This window comes from Protomyctophum parallelum (assembly GCF_964188405.1).
Source record: "Protomyctophum parallelum genome assembly, chromosome: 20".
Taxonomy (NCBI): domain Eukaryota; kingdom Metazoa; phylum Chordata; class Actinopteri; order Myctophiformes; family Myctophidae; genus Protomyctophum; species Protomyctophum parallelum.
In genome coordinates this window covers 42,404,835-42,427,478 of record NC_139718.1, presented here as the reverse complement: position 1 = coordinate 42,427,478, position 22,644 = coordinate 42,404,835, and the positions used below count along the sequence as shown (strand labels likewise).

At 45.2% G+C, this 22,644-nt stretch overlaps 1 protein-coding gene across 1 annotated transcript; it reads left to right on the top strand.

Annotated features, from left to right (window-relative positions):
* The first annotated feature begins 1,558 nt into the window (after window positions 1-1,558).
* On the top strand, window positions 1,559-22,054 carry atg14 (autophagy related 14). Its single transcript, XM_083791229.1, has 12 exons — window positions 1,559-1,978; window positions 4,151-4,338; window positions 6,774-6,836; window positions 9,508-9,550; window positions 10,577-10,658; window positions 13,414-13,651; window positions 14,139-14,371; window positions 15,421-15,538; window positions 17,489-17,579; window positions 18,410-18,495; window positions 19,943-20,114; window positions 21,583-22,054. The coding sequence occupies exons 1-12, from the start codon at window positions 1,799-1,801 to the stop codon at window positions 21,706-21,708; spliced, it is 1,620 nt and encodes a 539-aa protein (XP_083647355.1). The 5' UTR covers window positions 1,559-1,798; the 3' UTR covers window positions 21,709-22,054.
* Window positions 22,055-22,644: the final 590 nt, after the last annotated feature.

The window sequence follows — 22,644 nt, the reverse complement described above, 5'->3', positions numbered from 1 at the left end:
AGATTGAATTGTATAACATCAATCATTTTCTTAGTAAAAAAAAAAAAAAAGGCATAGCTCTTTATTATATTCATTTTCTTGTTAAAAATGTAATGCTGTGGATGGAAAGCTGGTAAAATAATATATTTTTTATTTTTGTATTGTGCACAAAAGGTCAGTACAGTATTATGCATGTTGCTAATCCATCCTGAAGGCAATAAAACTGGAATTATTGTTTGGCCTGGAAACTTCTACATTTCCTCTTCATATGTTCACTGTCTGCCTTACTCCTGGACTGGCCACAGGGGTCTTCAACGTTGTCAGACCAAGAGAGAGACAAAGCGTCCCCAGTGGCGGAAGGTTCCTATAATGGCAGTGGGTGCAGCCACGCATATTTGCGCTGCGGCTGGCTGCTATTAGCTCTTAAAAGAGCCGTTGTGTTGTGTTATTATTTTGCCAGTGGGTTCTTCTGCTCCTGTGCACCCCCGGAGTTGACGCCACTGAGCGTCCCCACTACTACATCATTGTCGCTGTCTGGCAGTAACCAGCTAACTCCACCCCCTCTTCCCCTCGACAATAATGTTGTCGAGGGGAAGAGGAAATTTGGTATTGTGACTTTATATATTATATAAAGTCACAATACCAACTTTGATGAGGCGGTATTGCTTTGTTTCAATAATGTAAGGTTTTCTTTATTTCCTGAAACATATTCCCTGAAAAATGAACATTTTAGAGTGTGGCTGTGAGCCTGATCAGTGGAGAAAGAAGTAACCACACGGCGGCACAATGTAGAAATACTATGTAAATAAAATGTACGTGAGTAGTATTGTATCAAAATGTAGAAAGTACTCATTATTCAGTTTCACAAGTTTTTTAGGATATTTCCATTGGATTCTTATATTCAGGCCAATAGGGTAATAATCAAAATCTAGTTTAGTAGTAACTAAAGTTTTCAAATGAGATCCGATGAAGTAAAGTAAAAGAATACCTAAAATTTGTACTAAAGTACAGTACTTATACTTAGTAAATATATAGTTACTGTACTTTCCAGCATGGACTCCCTTTAAGGCTTCATAGTTCTGTTTGACAATACCAGTGCAATAGCATTTCCGTTGTATACATTATATATGTAAATACTGTTCACACTAATGAGGTGCGCTCTGCAGTAACTATATGAGGATCGCCTTCATGAGCACGATTCACTGTTTCACAATTTCATGTTTTTGCCTCCCAAAAATTGGGAAGCAAGGTTGAAAGGATTTCTATTTCTTTCTCGATTCCATTTCTCAACAATGTCCTCAATTGGATATAAACTGTACAGCCCTCACTTCACAAACTGTGAATATGAATTTCAACCACTTGTTTGATTCACTTGGATTCCCATCAACATTATATTATTGGATTCTTCCTTTTATTTTTTAAAGAGAGGTGTGTAATTTCAAGTAATCATTTTAATGTAGGCCTAATATTAAACCCACCACAGCAGCAGCATGGCTTCAGACTCTGCCCTCAACAGGTACGTCACCACATAAACAAACTGCGTCACGTCACGTGATCTGATGAACCAGGAAGTGTGGTGGAGGAGGGAGGAGACGAGTACCTAGACGACAACAACAACAACAGGGCTGTGTTTATTATTAGCATTCCCCTCCTAAAGAAAACCGTTACACCCCCTGGGGCCCTGAAGAACGAAAACGCCGCTCCTCCAGTACTACACAACGTGAGAAGATGACCGCGTCACGTCGCGGCCAAATACATCTTTAGAAATTTCAATTTGCACGACGTGTTGTGTTTAATTGTCGTTAGCGTTAGCATTAGCATGGCGGCGGCGGCGGCGTCCTCGTTCCGAGTGCCCGACCTCCCGGAGGAGGAGGACCAGGACGGAGCCTCTTCTTCCCCGGCCGCGGCGGTGTCCCAGCCGGCTGGACGGCCGCCCCTCCGGGCCGGGCCTCCCGCTGCTCATCCCCCGCAAGCCCCGAGCACCACCACACCACCCCCGGTACGGCTGTCTGTCTGTCACCACTGCTAAGACACTTAAAACAGGTGGTCCCCAAACCTTTTCATGTCAAGGACCCCCACATTGACACTAATGAGCCCGCGGACCCCCCATTTGAAAACATAATGCCAGGGACCCCCCCATAAGAGAAGATTTTTACGGCTCTAGCAGTGATTATCAACCCGTTTAATTTCAAGTACCCCCAGTTTGACATGCAATAGGCTACGGACCCCCTATTTAATGGCATTTCTATCTCTGGGACCCCCAATTTCTATTGTAAAATCATTGTTAATTTAACTGAGGGTGTACAAAATGGAACCAAATGGACCCATTGGGGTTCATTTGATTCCATTTTTACACTGAGTTACATACCATACCATACCATCTTTATTTCTATAGCACATTTAAATAACAAGTTGTACCAAAGTGCTTTACAATAAAATAATAAAATACAGGGTAACAGGGTAGCTGGCTGGCTGGGTATGAGCACGAAAACAACATGGTTGTTTTTTACCACCTGTGCGCAACCTAATTATGCTTTTGGGTGTGCCAGTACAGTACAGTAGAGGGTACAGTAGAGGGACCGCGGCACGGTAACTGTCATTTCCCAACCATCCCCCCCCCCCCCCCCCCCCTAACTGTCACATTTCTCTACTGTTTCGGACACGGGGTGGCTCGCCGGAAGTGGGCCGGCACCCTGGGTGCGTTCCTGTGGGTCTGTTTAGGCCAGTCGTTCTCAACCAGTGGTCCGGAGACCACCAGTGGTCCTTGAGGGGGTCCCCAGCTAAATGACGGAGTTGTTAACCAAATGGACCCTTATAGAGTTTTATAGATCAAATGGACTCGTACGAGTTTCATTTTACGCTCTCAAGTGTTACATTATTCTAATTCTACACAATTAGAGAATGTAAAGAATTCTTATTTTGATCCTTTGCCAAAAGCACGGAATTGTAGACAAAATCTTATCCAACGAAAACAGAACATAATTTAGTTTTGGGTGTGAGAGGCTAAATCTCATCACATGGTGGTGGTCCGTGGCTTAGACCAGTCGTTAGTCCTACAACCTATCGCTAACCCTAACCTCCCACGGGGCAGCACACCTAAACCTAACCTTAACCCTCTCCCAACCCTTAACGCACCCCTCACCAACCTTAATCCGGTCGTCTTAACACACCCCTCACCAACCTTAATCCGGTCGTCTTAACGCACCCCTCACCAACCTTATGTCTAACCAACCAATGCTATGTCTAACCAAAGGATGCCTCCCCTAATGGAGACTAAATAATGGGCCTAGATGTGAAAAGGGTTGAAAACCACTGGTTTATCCGACTGATGCTAGGTTCTTGGTTTACCTGTTATCCTAGTTTACTGAGGCACTGCTACAGTGCTAGCCTACTAGCCTACTAGCCTACTACACTGTCTGTCTCTGCATTCTACCGAGGCACTGCTACTACACTGTCTCTCTCTGCATTTTGATGCATGTGATTACTGTCACACTTATTACATAATCGTCTAATCCCAACTATTTGAGATAATCACAATTATTTTTGCATAATCGTCATAATCGTTTCCATGTAAAAATAAATGTTCATGTGCTGTAGTTCAAACAAAAACGAGTGGAAATAGCAGATCTACGAGCTCATAACACACTGCGATGGGAATGCGTTGTGTGCTTATAGGGGGTAGAGGTGGTGGCTCAGGGGTAGAGTGGCCGGTAGAACAGCCGGATAACAGGTTTCCAGTTCGAACCCGGGCTCCCCCAGAGTTAGTGTCCAAGTGTCCTTGAGCAAGACTCTGAACCCCTAATTGCTCCCGATGGTGCAGGTTGGTGCCTTGCACGGTTTCCTCCACCATTGGTGTATCTCTGTAAAGCACTTTGGATAAAAGCGCTATATAAATGCAACAGTACTTGTAGATATGCTATTTCTAATGTTTTTTTAAATATGCCATATGTAATTTATTTCTGTATTTAGGATTATTTATCATATACGCCTTGTGCAACTTCAAAGCCTAGAAGCCAAAACATAAATCTAATTCTTATTCATATCATACTTCAATGTTCATCGAACAAAAACACAATTAAATCGTTAATCGCAATTATTTGTGTGTGACAATCGGTCTTCGCGCTAAACCACACGATCGTGACCTGAGTCCTAAATTGTACTTGATCGACAGGCCTACTACCGCCCCCCGGTGGCCGGTGGGGGCGGTGGCGTGATGGTGGAGTCTGTGGACGATGCGGAGGGTCTGTACGTGGCCGTGGAGCGCTGTCCCCTCTGCAGCACGGCCCGCCGCCGCCTCACCTGCGCCCGCTGCGTCCGCCACGGAGACTTCCAGTACATCGACGGGAGGAACCCCGAAAGGTTCGCTCGCGCGCTGCTGGGGGGAGCCAGTAGAACGTTACACACACACACACACACACACACACACACACACACACACCACCACCACGTGTGTGGGCGTCATTCCAAAACCTATCCGGGTTGTGCAAGGATGCGCTGTGATTGGCCAGTCGCTGTGATTGACAGCCACAGCCTAAACCTAAACTCAGTAAAACTATGCCTAAACCTAACCCCGGTAAAACAAAGTCAAAGCCGTACGATTTAAGTCTCACGTTACCCAACGTCCCACATTTGACCCAATGTCAGCTGCCGTGCCGCACTCGGGGAATCATTTTGATTAGTTGATTTGACCCCACAATCCAACCCATTGATGCTGAGTGCCAAGCAGGGAGGCATTGGGTCCCATTATTTGGTCTTCGGTATGACCCGGCCGGGGATATACCTTCCCAGGGGCATCGTTATAAGCACAACCCGGCTTGGATTTTGAATGTCGCCAACCAGTGGTTCTCAAACGTCTTAATTTCAATTTTCAACGACCCCCCATAACTCCTGACAGTGTACATTGTGCAAAAACAATGAACCCATATTTGGTTCCACATTTCTTAATGCTCTCCGGCTCCATTTCCACCAACATAACTTTGGTTCTCCAACTGGAAAAGGGGCCTTTGAGTTACAGATCAATAAGGGTCCATTTGGATGCCCGTCAAGGGAACCGTGGGGGTCCCTGGACCTCACTTTAACAATCACCAGTACAACTTTACATACCATTCATAACCAGTAGGACTTAACAGTAACCTAACAGTACATCTGTACACAACTAGGAGGGAACATTTGATATATAAAAGATCTTTTTCTTAAATGGCTTAATGGACAATATCTTAGTTATTTGGAACTTTCTTGCCCCACAGTGCAGCAGATACAGTACCTTATATCAAGAACTACTCCTAGAGAATTAAAACGTGTCTCTTCTATAGAAAAGTCTTGTCTGATTGCATTAAAGGTATATTCAGTGATTTCACTCAAAAAACCTTAGGTTTCGTTTTTGGCTGTGGGACCCAGCCTTTCGTCCAATCAGGATAGAGAGTCAAAAACGAAACCTAAGGTTTTTTGACCCCCAGGGGTTAACTGGGGACAGGGAGGAACTCCTTATATGGCCAGCACACTCTATAGTAGGGAGGATTATCACAACAAAACAAAAAAATAAGTGATATTTGAATTAAGTGAAATCACTGAATATACCTTTAAACAACGTTAAATCCACTTGCCATTTGCCATTCACTTTATGCATGCGCATAGTCCCATACCATCTATTCTTTATTTTCCGTAGTGGGGCGACCGCCGTGACCCATTTGTTTAGCTTCCTGTAGTAGTTAGTTTGAGCTAAGTTAGCTCCGTGCCGTGTTTACAACCAGACAGTGAAACATTCATGTACCACGTCCACGATCCAAGCAGCAGGCTTCAGGTTACTAACCCAGTTTGTTGACTTGTAGCTGGTAGACACTCTCCCTCTGGCTTTACAGAGATGTGTCTACCAGCTACAAGTCAACAAACTGGGTTAGTAACCTGAAGCCTGCTGCTTGGATCGTGGTACATGAATGTTTTAGAACTGATCAGAACTGTTTAGAACTGAAAATAACTTTGTGATGATGATGATGACGACGTGTTGATTGATATGGTGCCTCCTTCCTCGTTTTAGTGTTCTGGCGTGTGTTTATCAATGAGCCAATACACAAATGGCAGTGGCGAGTTTTAGGTCACATCGCTGCTTCTTCCAAATCAGTGCATCGACTACTAATACATTTGTCATTAAGCTCTGTTCGTCTTGGCATTAAGCCAGTGGTTCCAAAACATTTTCAGGTCAAGGACCCCCAAATTGACACTAATTAGTAATTAGCCCGTGGACCCTGTTAGTAATTAGCCCGTGGACCCCGTTTGAAAAAGGACAATCCATAAGAGGCAGTGATTCTCAACCCGTTTAATTCCCAGTTTGACATACATTAGGTTACGGACCCCCATTTAATGGCATTTATTTTCTATCTCTGGAACCCCCAATTTATATTGTATAATCAATGGTAATTTAACTATGAGAGTGTACAAAATGAACCAAATGGACCCTTAGCGGCCAGGGTCCATTTGGTTCCATTTGTACACTCCAGACTCATAAGGGTCCATTTGGTTCCAAACTGGGGACCCCCTGGAACTCCCTCAAGGACCCCGGACCCCACTTTGGGAACCACTGCATTAACACATTACAGTATGTGCCCTTTCATAATTTAAAAATGGCGACCCAGGGTGCCCACCTTTTGACATTTCTTTTTCTTTTTACCAAGACGTCACCACATGCGGTGATTCCTAGGACGTCTGTGGACGTCTTGGGCACAAAATGTGTTTTAAGCGACACCAAAGCGTTCATATTCCATGTGAATGACTGACGTGTGTGCTTGTGCTTTGTCTAGATACATTGACAAACTAGAGACACTGAAGAAGCTCCGGGAAGAAAAGGAGCAGCTTCAACAGAGGTAAACGTTGATTCATTTAAACCTGAGATGTGTACATAATTAACTTTTATTTTGTAATCTTACATCGTCTAAAAAAACAACTTTATTGCAAGGACATGGAATGGCGTTTCATCCTTTTTGAAGATGATTAGTTCAGAAATGATGTACAGTCTGTTCAGTAATTGACCATTTTGATCTTTGCCTATCAAATTGCACCATATATCAGATATTGATGTAGCGATGTAATGTTGAATGGCCTTGTGATATGATTTGACGATGATACAGTGTACAGACTACAGACGAGTCATTAATACAGACGGACAGATTCTCAATCGCTTCACATAAACGTAGCGACCGTACAATTACAAATGAAAAGGGACCCGCTGGTTTTCAGTATTCTGTGCTAGTATTCTCTTTGGAATGAAACTTGAGACTATATTTAAATTTCCTTTTTTGAAGCACTTTTCTTTTTTAACATATTATATTTTCAACCCTTTTTATTTCAAGGACCATTATTTTTTTGTTATGAGATTTAGCCTCAGACCCAAAAAACGTAAGAATATCTTGTTGTCGTTGATCAAAATAACAATTCTTCTACATTCTCTAATTGTGTAGACTTCTTGTAAATGAAGCAATGCAGATGTTTAACCCATTCTGGGCGGGAACCCGTTTTGGTGTTAGCACTATGTTATGCTTTAGCTATTGAAAAATAGCAGATCTACAAGCTCATAGCGCGCCACCGAGTGGCGCGCTACGAGCTTGTGGGTCTGCTATTTTTGAAAAATCGAAGAGCGACTGACATAGAAGACATTTTTAGAATCTGATCTCAGGTCAGAAAAGGGTTAACAATAATGTGAAGCCCGACACACACCGTCTGCGACCGCCGCGGCACAGTATTGCCGCGCGCCAACACCAACAGGACGCGGCGCGCTACCACGCGGCTGGGAAGTTTTGTTGACTATATTCCATTGCCACGCCCACGGATAGCCGGGTGGAGGCCGCCGCGCGGCAACGCCTGGAAAATAGAACAGCGGTGCATCGGCGCGGCAGGCGAGGCGTGACCGCACGCCAGCGCGCGTCGGACGCAGCCGGTGTGCGATAGGTTAATTGAAAATAATGGAGGCGGCTGTGTCCGCCGCGCGGCGACGCGCGGCGGACGCAGCCGGTGTGTGGTGGGCTTAACTCTTGAGAGCGTCAAATGAAACCACATGGACCCCTACGGGTCCATTTGGTTTCATTTGACGCTCTCAAGAGATAACCCATTCTGACCTGAGATCAGATTCATACAAGGTTTCCACTGGACACACACTGGTCTGATCAACCCATTCTGACCTGAGATCAGATTCTAAAAATGTCAGTCGTTCTTCGATTTTTCAAAAATAGCAGACCTACAAGCTCGTAGCGCGCCACTCGGTGGCGCGCTACGAGCTTGTAGATCTGCTATTTTTCAATAGCTAAAGCATAACATGATGCTAACACCAAAATGGGTTCCCGTTCGGAATGGGTTAAAGATCTATAAGGGTCCATTTGGTTACCAACTCTCCATTATTTACCTGAGAGGACCAAATGGAACCTGCTTCAAGGACCACTGGTGGTCCCCGGACCGCTGGTTGGAAACCACTGACGTATAAGAGAACCCAATTATTCTGTACCCCTCTTTTTTCCACCCCAATTCGTTGTGCCAATGAATTCCTCCCCTCACACATTTGTGTGTTGTCACTATAGAGCGTCGCAGTCCCGCCCCCCTCGAGATACCCGGAAAAGAAATCCCCGTTCATTTTCCTCATAGAACTTTTCAGAAAGTATTTATTTAATGACGTCTACGCCGCTGGACAAAGCCAACTCTTGTCGTGACAAATCATGACAATGAACACAATGTTTTGGGCCAAAGAAATAATTAGAAAGTAGGAAAAAAACGGCAGGTTACAACGCTTTTTTGTTGTTGCTTTTCTTCTCATAAATGATTTGATCGGCCCAAAACATTGTGTTCATCGTCGTCATGATTTGTCACGATCCGAGTTGGCTTTGTCCGCGGCGTAACCGTCTTTAAATAAATACTTTAAATAAATACTACGAGTGGCCCATTTCCTGGGCCACTCGTTGTTCTGAAAGGGGGAGGGACTGCGACGCTCTGTAGTCGTGACAATAGTGACAATGAATTAGTATTCTGCTAACTCACCTGCCAGAGCAGACCCCGTGAAAATGTGGTGCAAATCTTTGAATATATATTTCATGGCGAACATTTTTAACTAAAGATATTTGCTTCTGGGGAGTCCCTGGAAACAAATGGAACCCGTTGGTTCCATTTGTACACACTCAGAGTTAAAAATTTGATTCCTACAATATAAATTGAGGGTCCCAGAAAGAGAGAAATGCCATTAAATGGGGGTCCGTAGACTAATGCATGTCAAAACTGGGGATCCTCGAAATTAAACGGGTTGAGAATCACTGCTAGAGCCGTACCAATCTTCTCTTATGGGGGTCCCTGGCATATATACCTTTTCAAATGGGGGTCCGCGGGCCAATTAGTGTCAATGTGGGGGTCCTTGCCTTGAAAACGTCTGGGAACCACTGGTCTACAGTGTCTAGCTGCGACAGTATCATGGTGTGTCAGGCCTACTGTATGTGTAAAACACCAAACCACTGAAGTAACTGAATGTATGTGAAATTGTTTTGGCTTTGTTTTTGCCAGTGTAATGCAGGCCATGGATGGGAAGATTCAGGCTGATCAGATGGTAAGACAACGTCAGTCATTATATTAACCCATTCTGAACGGGAACCCATTTTGGTGTTAGCATCATGTTATGCTTTACCTATTGAAAAATAGCAGATCTACAAGCTCATAGCGCGCCACCGAGTGGCGCGCTACGAGCTTGTAGGTCTGCTATTTTTGAAAAATCGAAGAGCGACTGGACATTTTTACAATCTGATCTCGGGTCAGAATGGGTTAATCAGACCAGTGTGTGTCCAGTGGAAACCTCGTATGAATCTGATCTCAGGTCAGAATGGGTTAATAAGCATATAAACCCGCTATCGTCCATATTCTGAGGCGAACCATTGCTGAAAACAGCGTTGTTGTTGATGTTTATGGGCTATAGACGGTGTGCGCATGCAAAAAGTGAACGGCAGATCGAGTGGCAAAGTGAATTTAACGTCTAAAGTCATTTAATGCAATCAAATACAACTTTTCTGTTTGGATGTCTGGGCTGTCAAGGCCAGAAAGAGTCGTTTTTTTGCCACTCAGTTCAGTAGGCGTTCCCACATAACTTCCGGGTATGACGATGATGTCACTGTCACACGCATACCCCTCTATTCTGAGCAAAGGTATCGCCTCCGAATATGGACGTTGGGGTTCATACGATTTTATAAACGCTATAATCTTTGACCCCGGGGTTCCCCTAAGTTATGTACTCCTTTTTCCCCCTCTGCACCAAATCTCTTCACTGAAAATAGCAGATCGTACAAAGAATGTACAAAGAAAATGCCTCCATATGGTGACGTGCTGTGATCTTGTAGATCTCCTATGTGTGCGGAATGTATATTGTGACGATTAACTTATTTGATAAAGTTATCGATATCTTTATGGATTAAATATTGTTATGACTGGTTATTAGTATGATTGACTGATTGCCCGTACTGCGGTTCTGTTTGGGGGACTATGTCAGAGCAGGCGTAGTAGGAACAGTGGTGCTGTTCACGGGGCCAGAGCTGAGGATGGATGATGATGATGATGATGATGATTGTGACCCTCTTTGTCCCAGAAATGGAAGATCATGTCCTGTAAGATGAAGGTCGAACAGCTGAAAGAAGCCATCTGCTGTGGGAACGAAGAAGTGACCACATGTGAGTTTAACCTCTATATACAACACTCCTTTCCTCCTCTTTGTTTTTTTCATAAATCGACGCTATTGAACACCTTTTTACCGTTGTCGTGTGTCGGTTAAAATATATTGAACTGGGCGCTCGCCAGCCGAGTGGTCCAGGCGCATGACACACATTAGGCGCTCTGGCCTGACGGCGCGCCGCATGTTCGAGTCCCGCTCATGACGACCTTTGCTGCACGTCTCTCCCCTCTTTCCTCTCAACCTTCACTTGATACTATTAATAAAGGCAGAAAAGCCTGAAACAAATCTTAGAATATATATATATATATATATATATATATATATATACCAGTGTTGTTTTTGGCAGCAAATTTCTATTTTAGTTTTAGTCGTTGTCTCTTGAATAGTTTTCACTTAGTTTTAGTCACATTTTTGTCACCTGGAATGTTCTAGTGTTTAGTCTAGTTTTAGTCGACTAAATGTCATACGATTTTAGTCGACTAAATCTACAGTTGATTTAGTCGACTAAAATGTGTTTTGACAGGCCTTGATGTCGTTGTAATGACATATTTTACACTTTGGTTGCATGCTGAAAATAGCAGATCTGCGACGCGTTGTGAGATTGTAGATCTGCTATTTTCAGCATGGAACCCAGCATAAAACTGGATCTCTTGTCCACTAGTCCCTTCCTAACATTTTAGTCTAGTTTTTATTTGTTGACGAAATTGTCAGTATATTTAGTCTCGGTTTTAGTCATCAGATTCGTTTTTATTTAGTTTTTATTTAGTTTTAGTTGGTGAAAAAAGGTAGTCGACGAACATTTTTCGTCTTAGTTTTAGTCGACGAAAACAACACTGATATATATACACACACACACACACACACACACACACACACACACACACACACAGTGTGTATATGTACATAAAGAACCAATGAATGCGCTCCCAACTCCATTGGATCCTCAAACGGTCGGCAATAGAAACTAACTCCACCCCCTCTCCCCTGTGGCGCGCGCACACAGTGCAGAAGAACATTTACAGGCATTGCACTAGAGGATATATTCATATCTATATATTTCATTTAGGCTATTTACAAGAGAGAAAAAAGGCAGCCCTTTTTAAGTAAATATAAAGATTCCATTTTTTCCAGTATGCAAATTAATCACCATGCTTCGGCACAGAACACACACACACACACACACACACACACACACACACACACACACACACACACACACACACACACACACACGCACACACACAGAGCAGCACGGCTGCCAGTTCGTAGCGGAACATAAAGGGTTTTGTCCCCTGTAGTCTGTTAAATATAGCGGTATTACCAGTGGTTCCCAAACCAGGGGTCCTTGAGGGAGTTCCAGGGGGTCCCCAGCTTAATGATAGTTTGGTACCAAATGGCTCTGTTAACTCTGAGAGTGTACAAATGGAACCGTTTGGTTCCATTTGTACACTCTCGGAGATAAATTAACTTTGATACATTTGGGGTGTCCCAGAGATAGAAATGCCATTAAATGGGGGTCTGTACTAATTTGCATGTCAAACTGGGGGTCCTTTGGTGGTTCCCAGAGATAGAAATGCCATTAAACGGGGGTCCGTACTAATTTGCAGGTCAAACTGGGGGTCTTTGCAATTAAACGGGTTGAGAATCACCGCTAGAACCGTACAAATCTTCTCTTATGGGGGTATATCTTTTCAAATGGGGGTCCGCGGGGCCAATTAGTGTCAATTTGGGGGTCCTTGACATGAAAAGGTTTGAAACAAGATATATACTATATTATCCCATTCTGACCGGGCACCCATTTTGGTGTCGGCATCATGTTGTGCTTTAGCTATTGAAAAATAGCAGATCTACAAGCTCATATCGCGCCACCGAGTGGCGCGATACGAGCTTGTAGGTCTGCTATTTTTGAAAAATCGAAGAGCGACTGACATTTTTAGAATCTGATCTCAGGTCAGAATGGGTTCGTCAGACCAGTGTGTGTCCGGCGGAAACCTCGTATGAATCTGATCTCAGGTCAGAATGGGTTATAGTATAGATCATAGATCCCTCATTGGCCGCAGCAGTTTATTGGAGCGACGTGTCTCCAATGAAGACAGGGAGTCGAGCGGTAGTGCCATAAGGAACCATTCCATTGAAAACTATTCCATTGAAAAAGTGCGAGAGGCAACAGTCTGGCAACGCGAGACCTGGGGAAGCGCTTGAAGGCACGCTGCCCAAAGTGACGTCGCCCATGTCTCTCGCTGACACTCAAGTGACCACTGGCCAGCGCGGCGTCACAGCGCGTCTTTTCCCGGGACTTCTGCTTTACGCACGCCGAAGCTTGGCGAGCGTCATTGAAGGCATATGCTTCGCAAGGAATCTCGGGGGGGGGGGGGGGGGGGAATGGTGCCTTCAATTTTTGACCAGAAAGTCAACATTTTGCCCGGAAGAGGCGTCTACGTTTGTGTCTATGGTATCGTATTTATTCAGACCAGTGTGTGTCCAGTGGAAACCTCGTATGAATCTGCTCTCAGGTCAAAATGGGTTAAAAAATAGCAGATCTACAAGCTCACCGAGCGGCGCAGCACCGAGCTTGTAGGTCAGCAGCCCTATTTTAGAAAAAACCGAACCGAACGACTGACACAGAAACAGAAAGCTTTTTCAGAAAACTGTCAGGATGTAGAGGACTTTTTTTTTTTAGAATCTGATCTCGGGTCAGAAACGGGGTTATAGTAATCACGTGTTCCTCCTCCTCCTCCTCCTTCCCGCTATAGGTAAGGAGCTGCTCCTGCGCTCCCAGGAGGAGAGCCAGAGGCTGCAGCGGCGGGCGGGGAGGCACCGGGAGAAGCGGGACAAGCTCCAGCGCCACAACCGCCGCCTGGGGGAGATGCTGGAGCGCCGCCGGAAGGAGCTGCAGGCTCGCCTGGAGCTCCTGGCCCAGGAGCGCCGGGACAACACCCTGGAGCTCACCGCGCACATCTTCCCCCTGCAGGAGGACAAGCAGGGCAGCAGGTAGTACTGTAGTACAGTATAGGTACAGTAGGTTCCCCCCCCCCCCCCCCCCCCCCCCGTTTGACATGCATTAGGACCCCCATTTAACCCGTTCTGACCTGAGATCGGATTCTAAAAAATTTCTTCTACATCCTGACAGTTTTCTGAAAAAGCCATGTTTCTGTGTGTCAGTCGTTCGATTTTCTCAAAAATAGAAGACCTGCAAGCTCGTAGCGCGCCACTCGGTGGCGCGCTATGAGCTTGTAGGTCTGCTATTTTTCAATAGCTAAAGCATAGCATGATGCTAACACCAAAAGGAGTTCCCGCCCCCACAATGGGTTAATGACATTTCTGAATCGGCCCTTAGTCATCATGGCTTAGTTTTTGTGTCGTTTTTTGTCAGTGGGGGGGAGAAAAAGGTAGTCGACGAACATCTTTCGTCCTAGTTTTAGTCGATGAAAACAACACTGCGTGACGCGTCCCCCGTCCGTCCGTCCGTCCCCTCTAGAGACCCCGCCGACGTGCTGGCGGAGTGCGACCCGGCGCTGACCTCCAGCACGGTCAGCGAGCTGGCGGAGGCTCGCCGGACCACGTACCTGTCCGGCCGCTGGGTCTGGGACGACCAGAACGGAGAGACCAGCATCAGCATCACGGGGAGCCCCGTCACCCTGCCCAGCAACGGGGACTGCTCCACCTACTACAGCTGGGTGGAGGAGAAGAGCAGCGGCCAACAAGGACCAGGTGACGACCCACTTCTGACCCGAGATCAGATTCTCTAACGCACCGAAGAACGGCGGTTCTTCAACGCATTCTGACCTGAGATCAGATTCTAAAAATGTCTTCTAAATCCTGACCGTTTAAAAACAAAAAAATAGCAGACCTACAAGCTCGTAGCGCGCCACTCGGTGGCGCGCTACGAGCTTGTAGATCTGCTATTTTTCAATAGCTAAAGCATAGCATGATGCTAGCACCAAAAGGGGTTAACCCGTTTAGACCTGGAAAAAATGTCAGTGGTGCTCAACCTTTTTCATGTCAAGGACCCCCAGAATGATCTGTATTTGGCCGCGGACCCCCCCCCCATCTGAAAATATGTTGTTCCAGGGAGTAGCGGGACACCCCACAAGCAAGGATTTGAGTTAAAAACATTCGCTCCGGAAGAATATACATTCAAAGATTTGCACCACATTTTGAAGATTAAAAAAAGAAAAAATTGCAGACCTACAACAAGCTTGTAGATCTGCTATTTTTCCAAAGTATAACATAATGTTTAAACACCAAAAGGGGTTCCCGTTCTGAATTGGTCAAACCATTTTTTTTGACCCGAGAACTGATTCTACAAAATGTCTTCCAAGTCCTGACAGTTTTCTGAAAGTTTCTATGTCGTTCTCAACATTTTCAAAAAGATATGTAATTGGCCGCTTTATGTCCACGTGAAGCTTTTTGTGGCGCTCTGAGCTTTTGCCACATCCCTAGTGTCTATATTCTGGGGTGAACTTTCTGTGAAAATAGCCCATCTACAAGAGCTTATAGAGTGCCTATTTTTGGTGAGGATATTCAGTGTAGAAAAAAGAAGCGAGGCAATGCAGAGTCTGACTTCAGTCAACTAAGTATACAGGGTTTAACATGTTGACCCCTGTGTGTGTGTGTGTGTGTGTGTGTGTGTGTGTGTGTGTGTGTGTGTGTGTGTGTGTGTGTGTGTGTGTGTGTGTGTGTGTGTGTGTGTGTGTGTGTGTGTGTGTGTGTGTGTGTGTGTGTGTGTGTGTGTGTGTGTGTGTGTGCGCGCGCAACAGAGCTGGACCATATCAATCCTGCTCACACCATCAGCGCGGCGCTGTGCTACGCCACCCAGCTAGCTAACATCCTGTCTCACATCCTGGACGTCAACCTGCCCAAGAAGCTCTGTAACAGGTACACACACCTGTCCCAATTAACAACTCATTAAGAAGCTCTGTAACAGGTACACACACCTGTCCCAATTAACAACTCATTAAGAAGCTCTGTAACAGGTACACACACCTGTCCCAATTAACAACTCATTAAGAAGCTCTGTAACAGGTACACACACCTGTCCAATTAACAACTCATTAAGAAGCTCTGTAACAGGTACACACACCTGTCCCAATTAACAACTCATTAAGAAGCTCTGTAACAGGTACACACACCTGTCCCAATTAACAACTCATTAAGAAGCTCTGTAACAGGTACACACACCTGTCCCAATTAACAGCTCATTAAGAAGCTCTGTAACAGGTACACACACCTGTCCCAATTAACAGCTCATTAAGAAGCTCTGTAACAGGTACACACACCTGTCCCAATTAACAGCTCATTAAGAAGCTCTGTAACAGGTACACACACCTGTCCCAATTAACAGCTCATTAAGAAGCTCTGTAACAGGTACACACACCTGTCCCAATTAACAGCTCATTAAGAAGCTCTGTAACAGGTACACACACCTGTCCCAATTAACAGCTCATTAAGAAGCTCTGTAACAGGTACACACACCTGTCCCAATTAACAGCTCATTAAGAAGCTCTGTAACAGGTACACACACCTGTCCCAATTAACAGCTCATTAAGAAGCTCTGTAACAGGTACACACACCTGTCCCAATTAACAGCTCATTAAGAAGCTCTGTAACAGGTACACACACCTGTCCCAATTAACAGCTCATTAAGAAGCTCTGTAACAGGTACACACACCTGTCCCAATTAACAGCTCATTAAGAAGCTCTGTAACAGGTACACACACCTGTCCCAATTAACAACTCATTAAGAAGCTCTGTAACAGGTACACACACCTGTCCCAATTAACAGCTCATTAAGAAGCTCTGTAACAGGTACACACACCTGTCCCAATTAACAGCTCATTAAGAAGCTCTGTAACAGGTACACACACCTGTCCCAATTAACAACTCATTAAGAAGCTCTGTAACAGGTACACACACATGTCCCAATTAACAGCTCATTAAGAAGCTCTGTAACAGGTACACACACCTGTCCCAATTAACAACTCATTAAGAAGCTCTGTAACAGGTACACACACCTGTCCCAATTAACAACTCATTAAGAAGCTCTGTAACGGGTACACACACCTGTCCCAATTAACAACTCATTAAGAAGCTCTGTAACGGGTACACACACCTGTCCCAATTAACAACTCATTAAGAAGCTCTGTAACAGGTACACACACCTGTCCCAATTAACAGCTCATTAAGAAGCTCTGTAACAGGTACACACACCTGTCCCAATTAACAGCTCATTAAGAAGCTCTGTAACGGGTACACACACCTGTCCCAATTAACAGCTCATTAAGAAGCTCTGTAACAGGTACACACACCTGTCCCAATTAACAGCTCATTAAGAAGCTCTGTAACAGGTACACACACCTGTCCCAATTAACAGCTCATTAAGAAGCTCTGTAACAGGTACACACACCTGTCCCAATTAACAACTCATTAAGAAGCTCTGTAACAGGTACACACACCTGTCCCAATTAACAGCTCATTAAGAAGCTCTGTAACAGGTACACACACCTGTCCTAATTAACCTCCACCTACCCAATTAACAACTCATTACACTAGTGGCAGTCAGCAGCCCGACCTTCAGAACACAATATAGAAGACATGGGTCTATATATTAACATTACAGCAGCCAGCAGCAGTTTGGCACATCATCAGATCAGAATACAATCTGAACCTTCTCCCCACTCCTCGATAACGTTCTCATAATAGTTTGTTACTTTTAAATATTTTTTAAAACTTTTGAACTTCTCCTAATCTGAATCGATTTGGGTCAATGACATCATCGATGCACCAATGTTTCTTTAGTGAATGTCCCAGTGTGTGTTTGTGTTCTAGTGAGTTCTGTGGAGAGAACCTGAGCCGCTACCGTTTCACCAGAACTCTGACCAAACTCAACACCAACATACTGCATCTCTGCTTCTCTCAGGTAACACTGCTGTGTGTGTGTGTGTGTGGCTGTGTGTGTGTGTGTGTGTGTGTGTGTGTGTGTGTGTGTGTGTGTGTGTGTGTGTGTGTGTGTGTGTGTGTGTGTGTGTGTGTGTGTGTGCGTGTGCGTGTGCGTGTGCGTTTGCACGCACGTGCGTCAGTGTGTGCTCGTACACAATGCATCTTGTCTCTTCATCATTGTAGCATAATTACTGTTTATGTATGTTTGCTTTTTCCTTTTTGTTTTGTGTCTTGTGCTTTTTTTGCAAGCTTGTTTTGTTCCCGTCTGACCACTGTATGTACAGTAGGCCTCCGTCTGAATAAAGCCCCAGGGCTTTACAGTAGCTGGTGTTTATTTATTATGTGCACTGTAGCTCTACATTGAACCAGCTCAGTGGCTTCAATCCCCACGGCCGAGTCACACAAAAGTAAAGCCTTGGCTTCATGTCAAGGCTGTATCACAGGCTGCATCATTGGCTGTGGATCTTTGTTCAACCCATTCAGGCCTGACGTCGGGGGGGGGGGGGGGGGAAAGTTTTCAAAATCATGACAATTTTCTGAAAGTTTTGAGGCACATTTTAACGATTTTTCACAAATAGCAGACGTACAAGTTCATAGCGTGCCACTTCTGTGCCTGAAGAAGAATGTCGAAACGACCGCAAGCTCACATGCCGTGTGTCGTTGCTGCTTTCTTTTGTTCCCCATGGGGTGTTAGGGTTGGCACACGGCAAACAAAGATTTAAATGTACATTTTAATTAAACATGCCGTGTGTGTGTGTGTGTGTGCGTGTGCGTGTGTGCGCGTGCGTGCGTGCGTGTACGTGTATCTAGCATGTTGACAGTGAGAAGCTCCACCCGCAACACACGTTGAGGAACCTGATGTTCCTGGTCGCCCCCGACAACCCCAGTCTGGGCAGGTAGGTTAACCTTTAACCTTTAACGCCCTTAACCCAGAGCCATAGCAAGGGAGCGTGACGACATTGAAGGTAGGTTGGATGTAACTTAACGCCAGAGCCATAGAACAAGACAGAGTGACGACATTGAAGGGGCAGAGAACTGAGCGAACCCGAGGCGACTGCTGTTCATGCAGCCTGGAGAGTGATGAGCTGGAGTTTGAAATGCATTGTTTTCAACGCATTGTGAGCTTGTAGATCGGCTATAGGGATTTAAGATCATTAAAGCTGGGCTGTTGCCTGAGTCCAGTGCATTCTGCCAACTTCCGGTCCACTCCAGGACATGGTCACTCTTCGCAATGCTCCTCGCCAATAGAAGTCTATGTAGAAGAGACTGGCCCCATGAAGTGAACGGAGTTGTCGTACCTCTTGTCTTACTCTATGGCTCTGCCTAACCCTAACCCCCCCCCCAGTCTGGGCAGGTACTGTAGGTTGGATGCGGGTGTCGCTCGCAATATACTCTGGGCAAGGCAGCGTTTTCTTCTTCACTCTATAGTCTACATTCTACAAAGATGACAGACAACATGTCTGTTCAGCCATTTCAATTTGCACTGCAAGCCTAGGAGGACAATACGGAACACATGCTTTAGAAGAAGGTGAAGGTAATGAGGTGAAGAGGCCAGAGTAGGGCAAAACAGATGCTGTCTGTTCTGTGTGCAGCAACAGCGACACCCACTGGTCACATTAAGGCACTACAAAATGGCATCAGAATGTTCTACTCGGGCTTTTGTGAAATCCCCAGACAGTTTGTACGTTGCTTGATTCAGCATGTAGATATTTGATATACATTCAGTCAGTCACCAGAACCAAGGACCATTTTAACTATTCAAAAATGTTTTGCTCAAAACAAAATAGTAAAAAGAGAAAAAAAAGAAAAAAGGCAAAGAAGTTTAGGGATACGGGGTCTAGCGGTGACGAAAATGGAGCCCTAAATCTACAATGCCTCATCCTCGCAAAACACCGATAAGCATACACCTACGACCACACTCCCTGGCTATGCATCGTGGACCCCTGGACCCACTTTAACCCATTCTGAACGGGAACCCATTTTGGTGTTAGCATCATGTTATGCTTTAGCTATTGAAAAATAGCAGATCTACAAGCTCATAGCGCGCCACCGAGTGGCGCGCTACGAGCTTGTAGCTCTGCTATTTTTGAAAAATCGAAGAACGACTGCATTTTAGAATCTGATCTCAGGTCAGAATGGGTTAATCAGACCAGTGTGTGTCCAGTGGAAACCTCGTATGAATCTGATCTCGGGTCAGAATGGGTTAAGAACCGTGGGTCTAGGCCAGGCATATCAATCCGGGAGTCAAAAAAAAAAAAAAAAGGTTAAGAATTGATGTTGTACTGCATGTCGGTGTGTGTGTGTGTGTGTGTGTGTGTGTGTGTGCGCGCGCGCGCTCGTAAGGACGGGTCCGTTCGAGGTGAGTCCAGACCTGGAGGAGTCGATGGAGTTTGTGCTGCCAGAGGAGGGCGGAGCGGAGGAGAGCGGAGAGGACGAGGTGACCGACGACGAGACGGACCTGGGAACGGACTGGGAGACGGTCCCCAGCCCACGCTTCTGTGACATGCCCTCACAGGTACTGTAGTACTGTACGCCTTCACTATATTTATCCCATTCTGACCTGAGATCAGATTCATACAAGGTTTCCGCCGGACACACACTGGTCCTGATGAACCCATTCTGACCTGAGATCAGATTCTAAAAATGTCAGTCGCTCTTTGATTTTTCAAAAAATAGCAGACCTACAAGCTCGTATCGCGCCACTCGGTGGCGCGATATGAGCTTGTAGATCTGCTATTTTTAAATAGCTAAAGCATAACATGATACCGACACCAAAATGGGTGCCCGGTCAGAATGGGTTATACATGTGACTGTAGTACTGCACGCCTTCACTATATGTATACATGTGACATGCCCTCACAGGTATACTGTACTACTCTACGACTATATTTATACATGTGTCATGCCCTCACAGGTACTGTACTGCACACCCTCGTTATATTTAACCCATTCTGACCTGAGATCAGATTCATACGAGGTTTTCCACTGGACATACACTGGTCTGATTAACCCATTCTGACCTGAGATCAGATTCTGGAAATGCTAGTCGCTCTTCGATTTTTCAAAAAATAGCAGACCTACAAGCTCGTATCGCGCCACTCGGTGGCGCGATATGAGCTTGTAGATCTGCTATTTTTAAATAGCTAAAGCATAACATGATGCCGACACCAAAATGGGTGCCCGGTCAGAATGGGTTAAATGGATGGTAAATGTGCATTTATATAGTGCTTTTATCCAAGGCGCTTTACATAGATTGTTGCGTTGTACATTCACACACAGCATTCATACACCGAAAAACCGAGCAAGGCACCAACCTGCACATCGGGAGCAATCGGGGGTTCAGAGTCTTGCTCAAGGGCACTTCATGGACACTAACTCTGGGGGAGCCCCGTGCACAGGGATTCAACTGGGAACCTCGCGGTTACCATCCGGATGTTCTACCGGCCATGAAGCTTGGCTGTTTTGAGTCGGTTATTCATGGTAAATAAATGGTAAATGGTGCATTTATATAGCGCCTTTATCCAAGGCGCTTTACATAGATTGTGCATTACATTCACCCATTCATACACCGATTGCGGCGGAAGCCATGCAAGGTACCAACCAGCACATCGGGAGCAATTTGGGGTTCAGTGTCTTGCCCAAGGACACTTCGACATGTAGACAGGAGGAGCCGGGATTCGAACCGCCGACCCATGGATCATTGGACGACCTGCTCTACCTCCTGAGCCACAGTCGCCCATTCATTTGATCATTGTTTGTGAACTGTCATTGTCGGTTCATTGCTTATGTAACAGTAAAGGTGTCCTGTAAGTGCATATGGGCTGGGCTTCCTTGGAAGCATTACACTTCAATCAATCAATCAATCAAACATGTACTATGATTAGATCTGAACCCCTGCCTGCCTGTCTGTCTCTCTCTCTCTCTCTCTGTGTGTGTGTGTGTGTGTGTGTGTGTGTGTGTGTGTGTGTGTGTGTGTCCTCCAGCCCATGGATGTGTCTCAGAGTACTCTGATGCAGGTCTCTCAGCCAGCAGCCAATTCTGGAGGGATGATTTCATCCGCCGCCGCGTCCGTTTCCTCCTGGTTCCGAGCTTACACTGGACAGCGCTGACACACACACTTAAAAACATATATATATATATATATATATCTATATATATATATATATATATAAACTAGCGTGGGTTTGGAATGGACCTGCAGGACTGTTTTTTCTGGGGAACAGAGGACTGGTTGTTGACGAAACCAGTAGTTCTAATGAATAAAAAAAAAAAAAACTTTTTATTTTAATATTAAAGGATGTCCCCCAGTCTGGTGTGCATTATTAGGGCCATGGATCCTAACTATGGATCATTTAGCTGGGGGACCGGCTCCGGGACCCCCTCAGGGACTCCCAGACTGGAGTAGAACCTTGACCTGTCTGTCCATCAATAAGGGAAGTCTAGATTTTATTTCGTTTCATTGGTCTGCAATGCATGACGGGGGGGGGGGGGGGGGGGGACGACTTTGGGCCGATTCATACTCCTATTTTACAGTTGTTTCGGCGCTCTAGTGCCGAAATGATTTCGGCTCGTCAGAAATTTTCAGTAGCACCGAAGAGCCGACTTTAGGACGAGCGGATTAAAGGAGAATTCCATGCTAGAATGCTTTCTTATCTTTCTTACCTTTCTTTGTAGTTGTTAGGTCCCCACCAAAGAGGTCCAGGTGTTTTTTTGTGCAAAAACTCCTTATTGGCTATTACCCCTACCATGAGCCCTCAATGAATTGCATTGCATTGAATGGGAATTGAATGGGGCTATGGGGTGTTATGCTAGTTCACTTATTTCCATCGAAAGAAGTAGTAAAGTGTGCCGCTTGGGATATTATTTATATTATGAAGAGAGGATATATACAAAGAAATTATCATTTTGAGCGATGGAAATAAGCGAATTAGCACAACACCCCATAGCCCCATTCAATTCCCATTCAATTCAATGCAATTCATTTAGGGCTTATGGTAGGGGAAATAGCCAATAAGGAGCTTTTGCACAAAATAACACCTGGACCT

Coding starts and splice junctions, on each gene's coding strand:
- atg14 (XM_083791229.1), top strand. CDS start 1,799: ATGGCGGCGGCGGCGGCGTCCTCGTTCCGAGTGCCCGACCTCCCGGAG. Junction 1,979..4,150: donor GCACCACCACACCACCCCCG/GTACGGCTGTCT, acceptor CTTGATCGACAG/GCCTACTACCGCCCCCCGGT. Junction 13,652..14,138: donor GAGGACAAGCAGGGCAGCAG/GTAGTACTGTAG, acceptor CGTCCCCTCTAG/AGACCCCGCCGACGTGCTGG.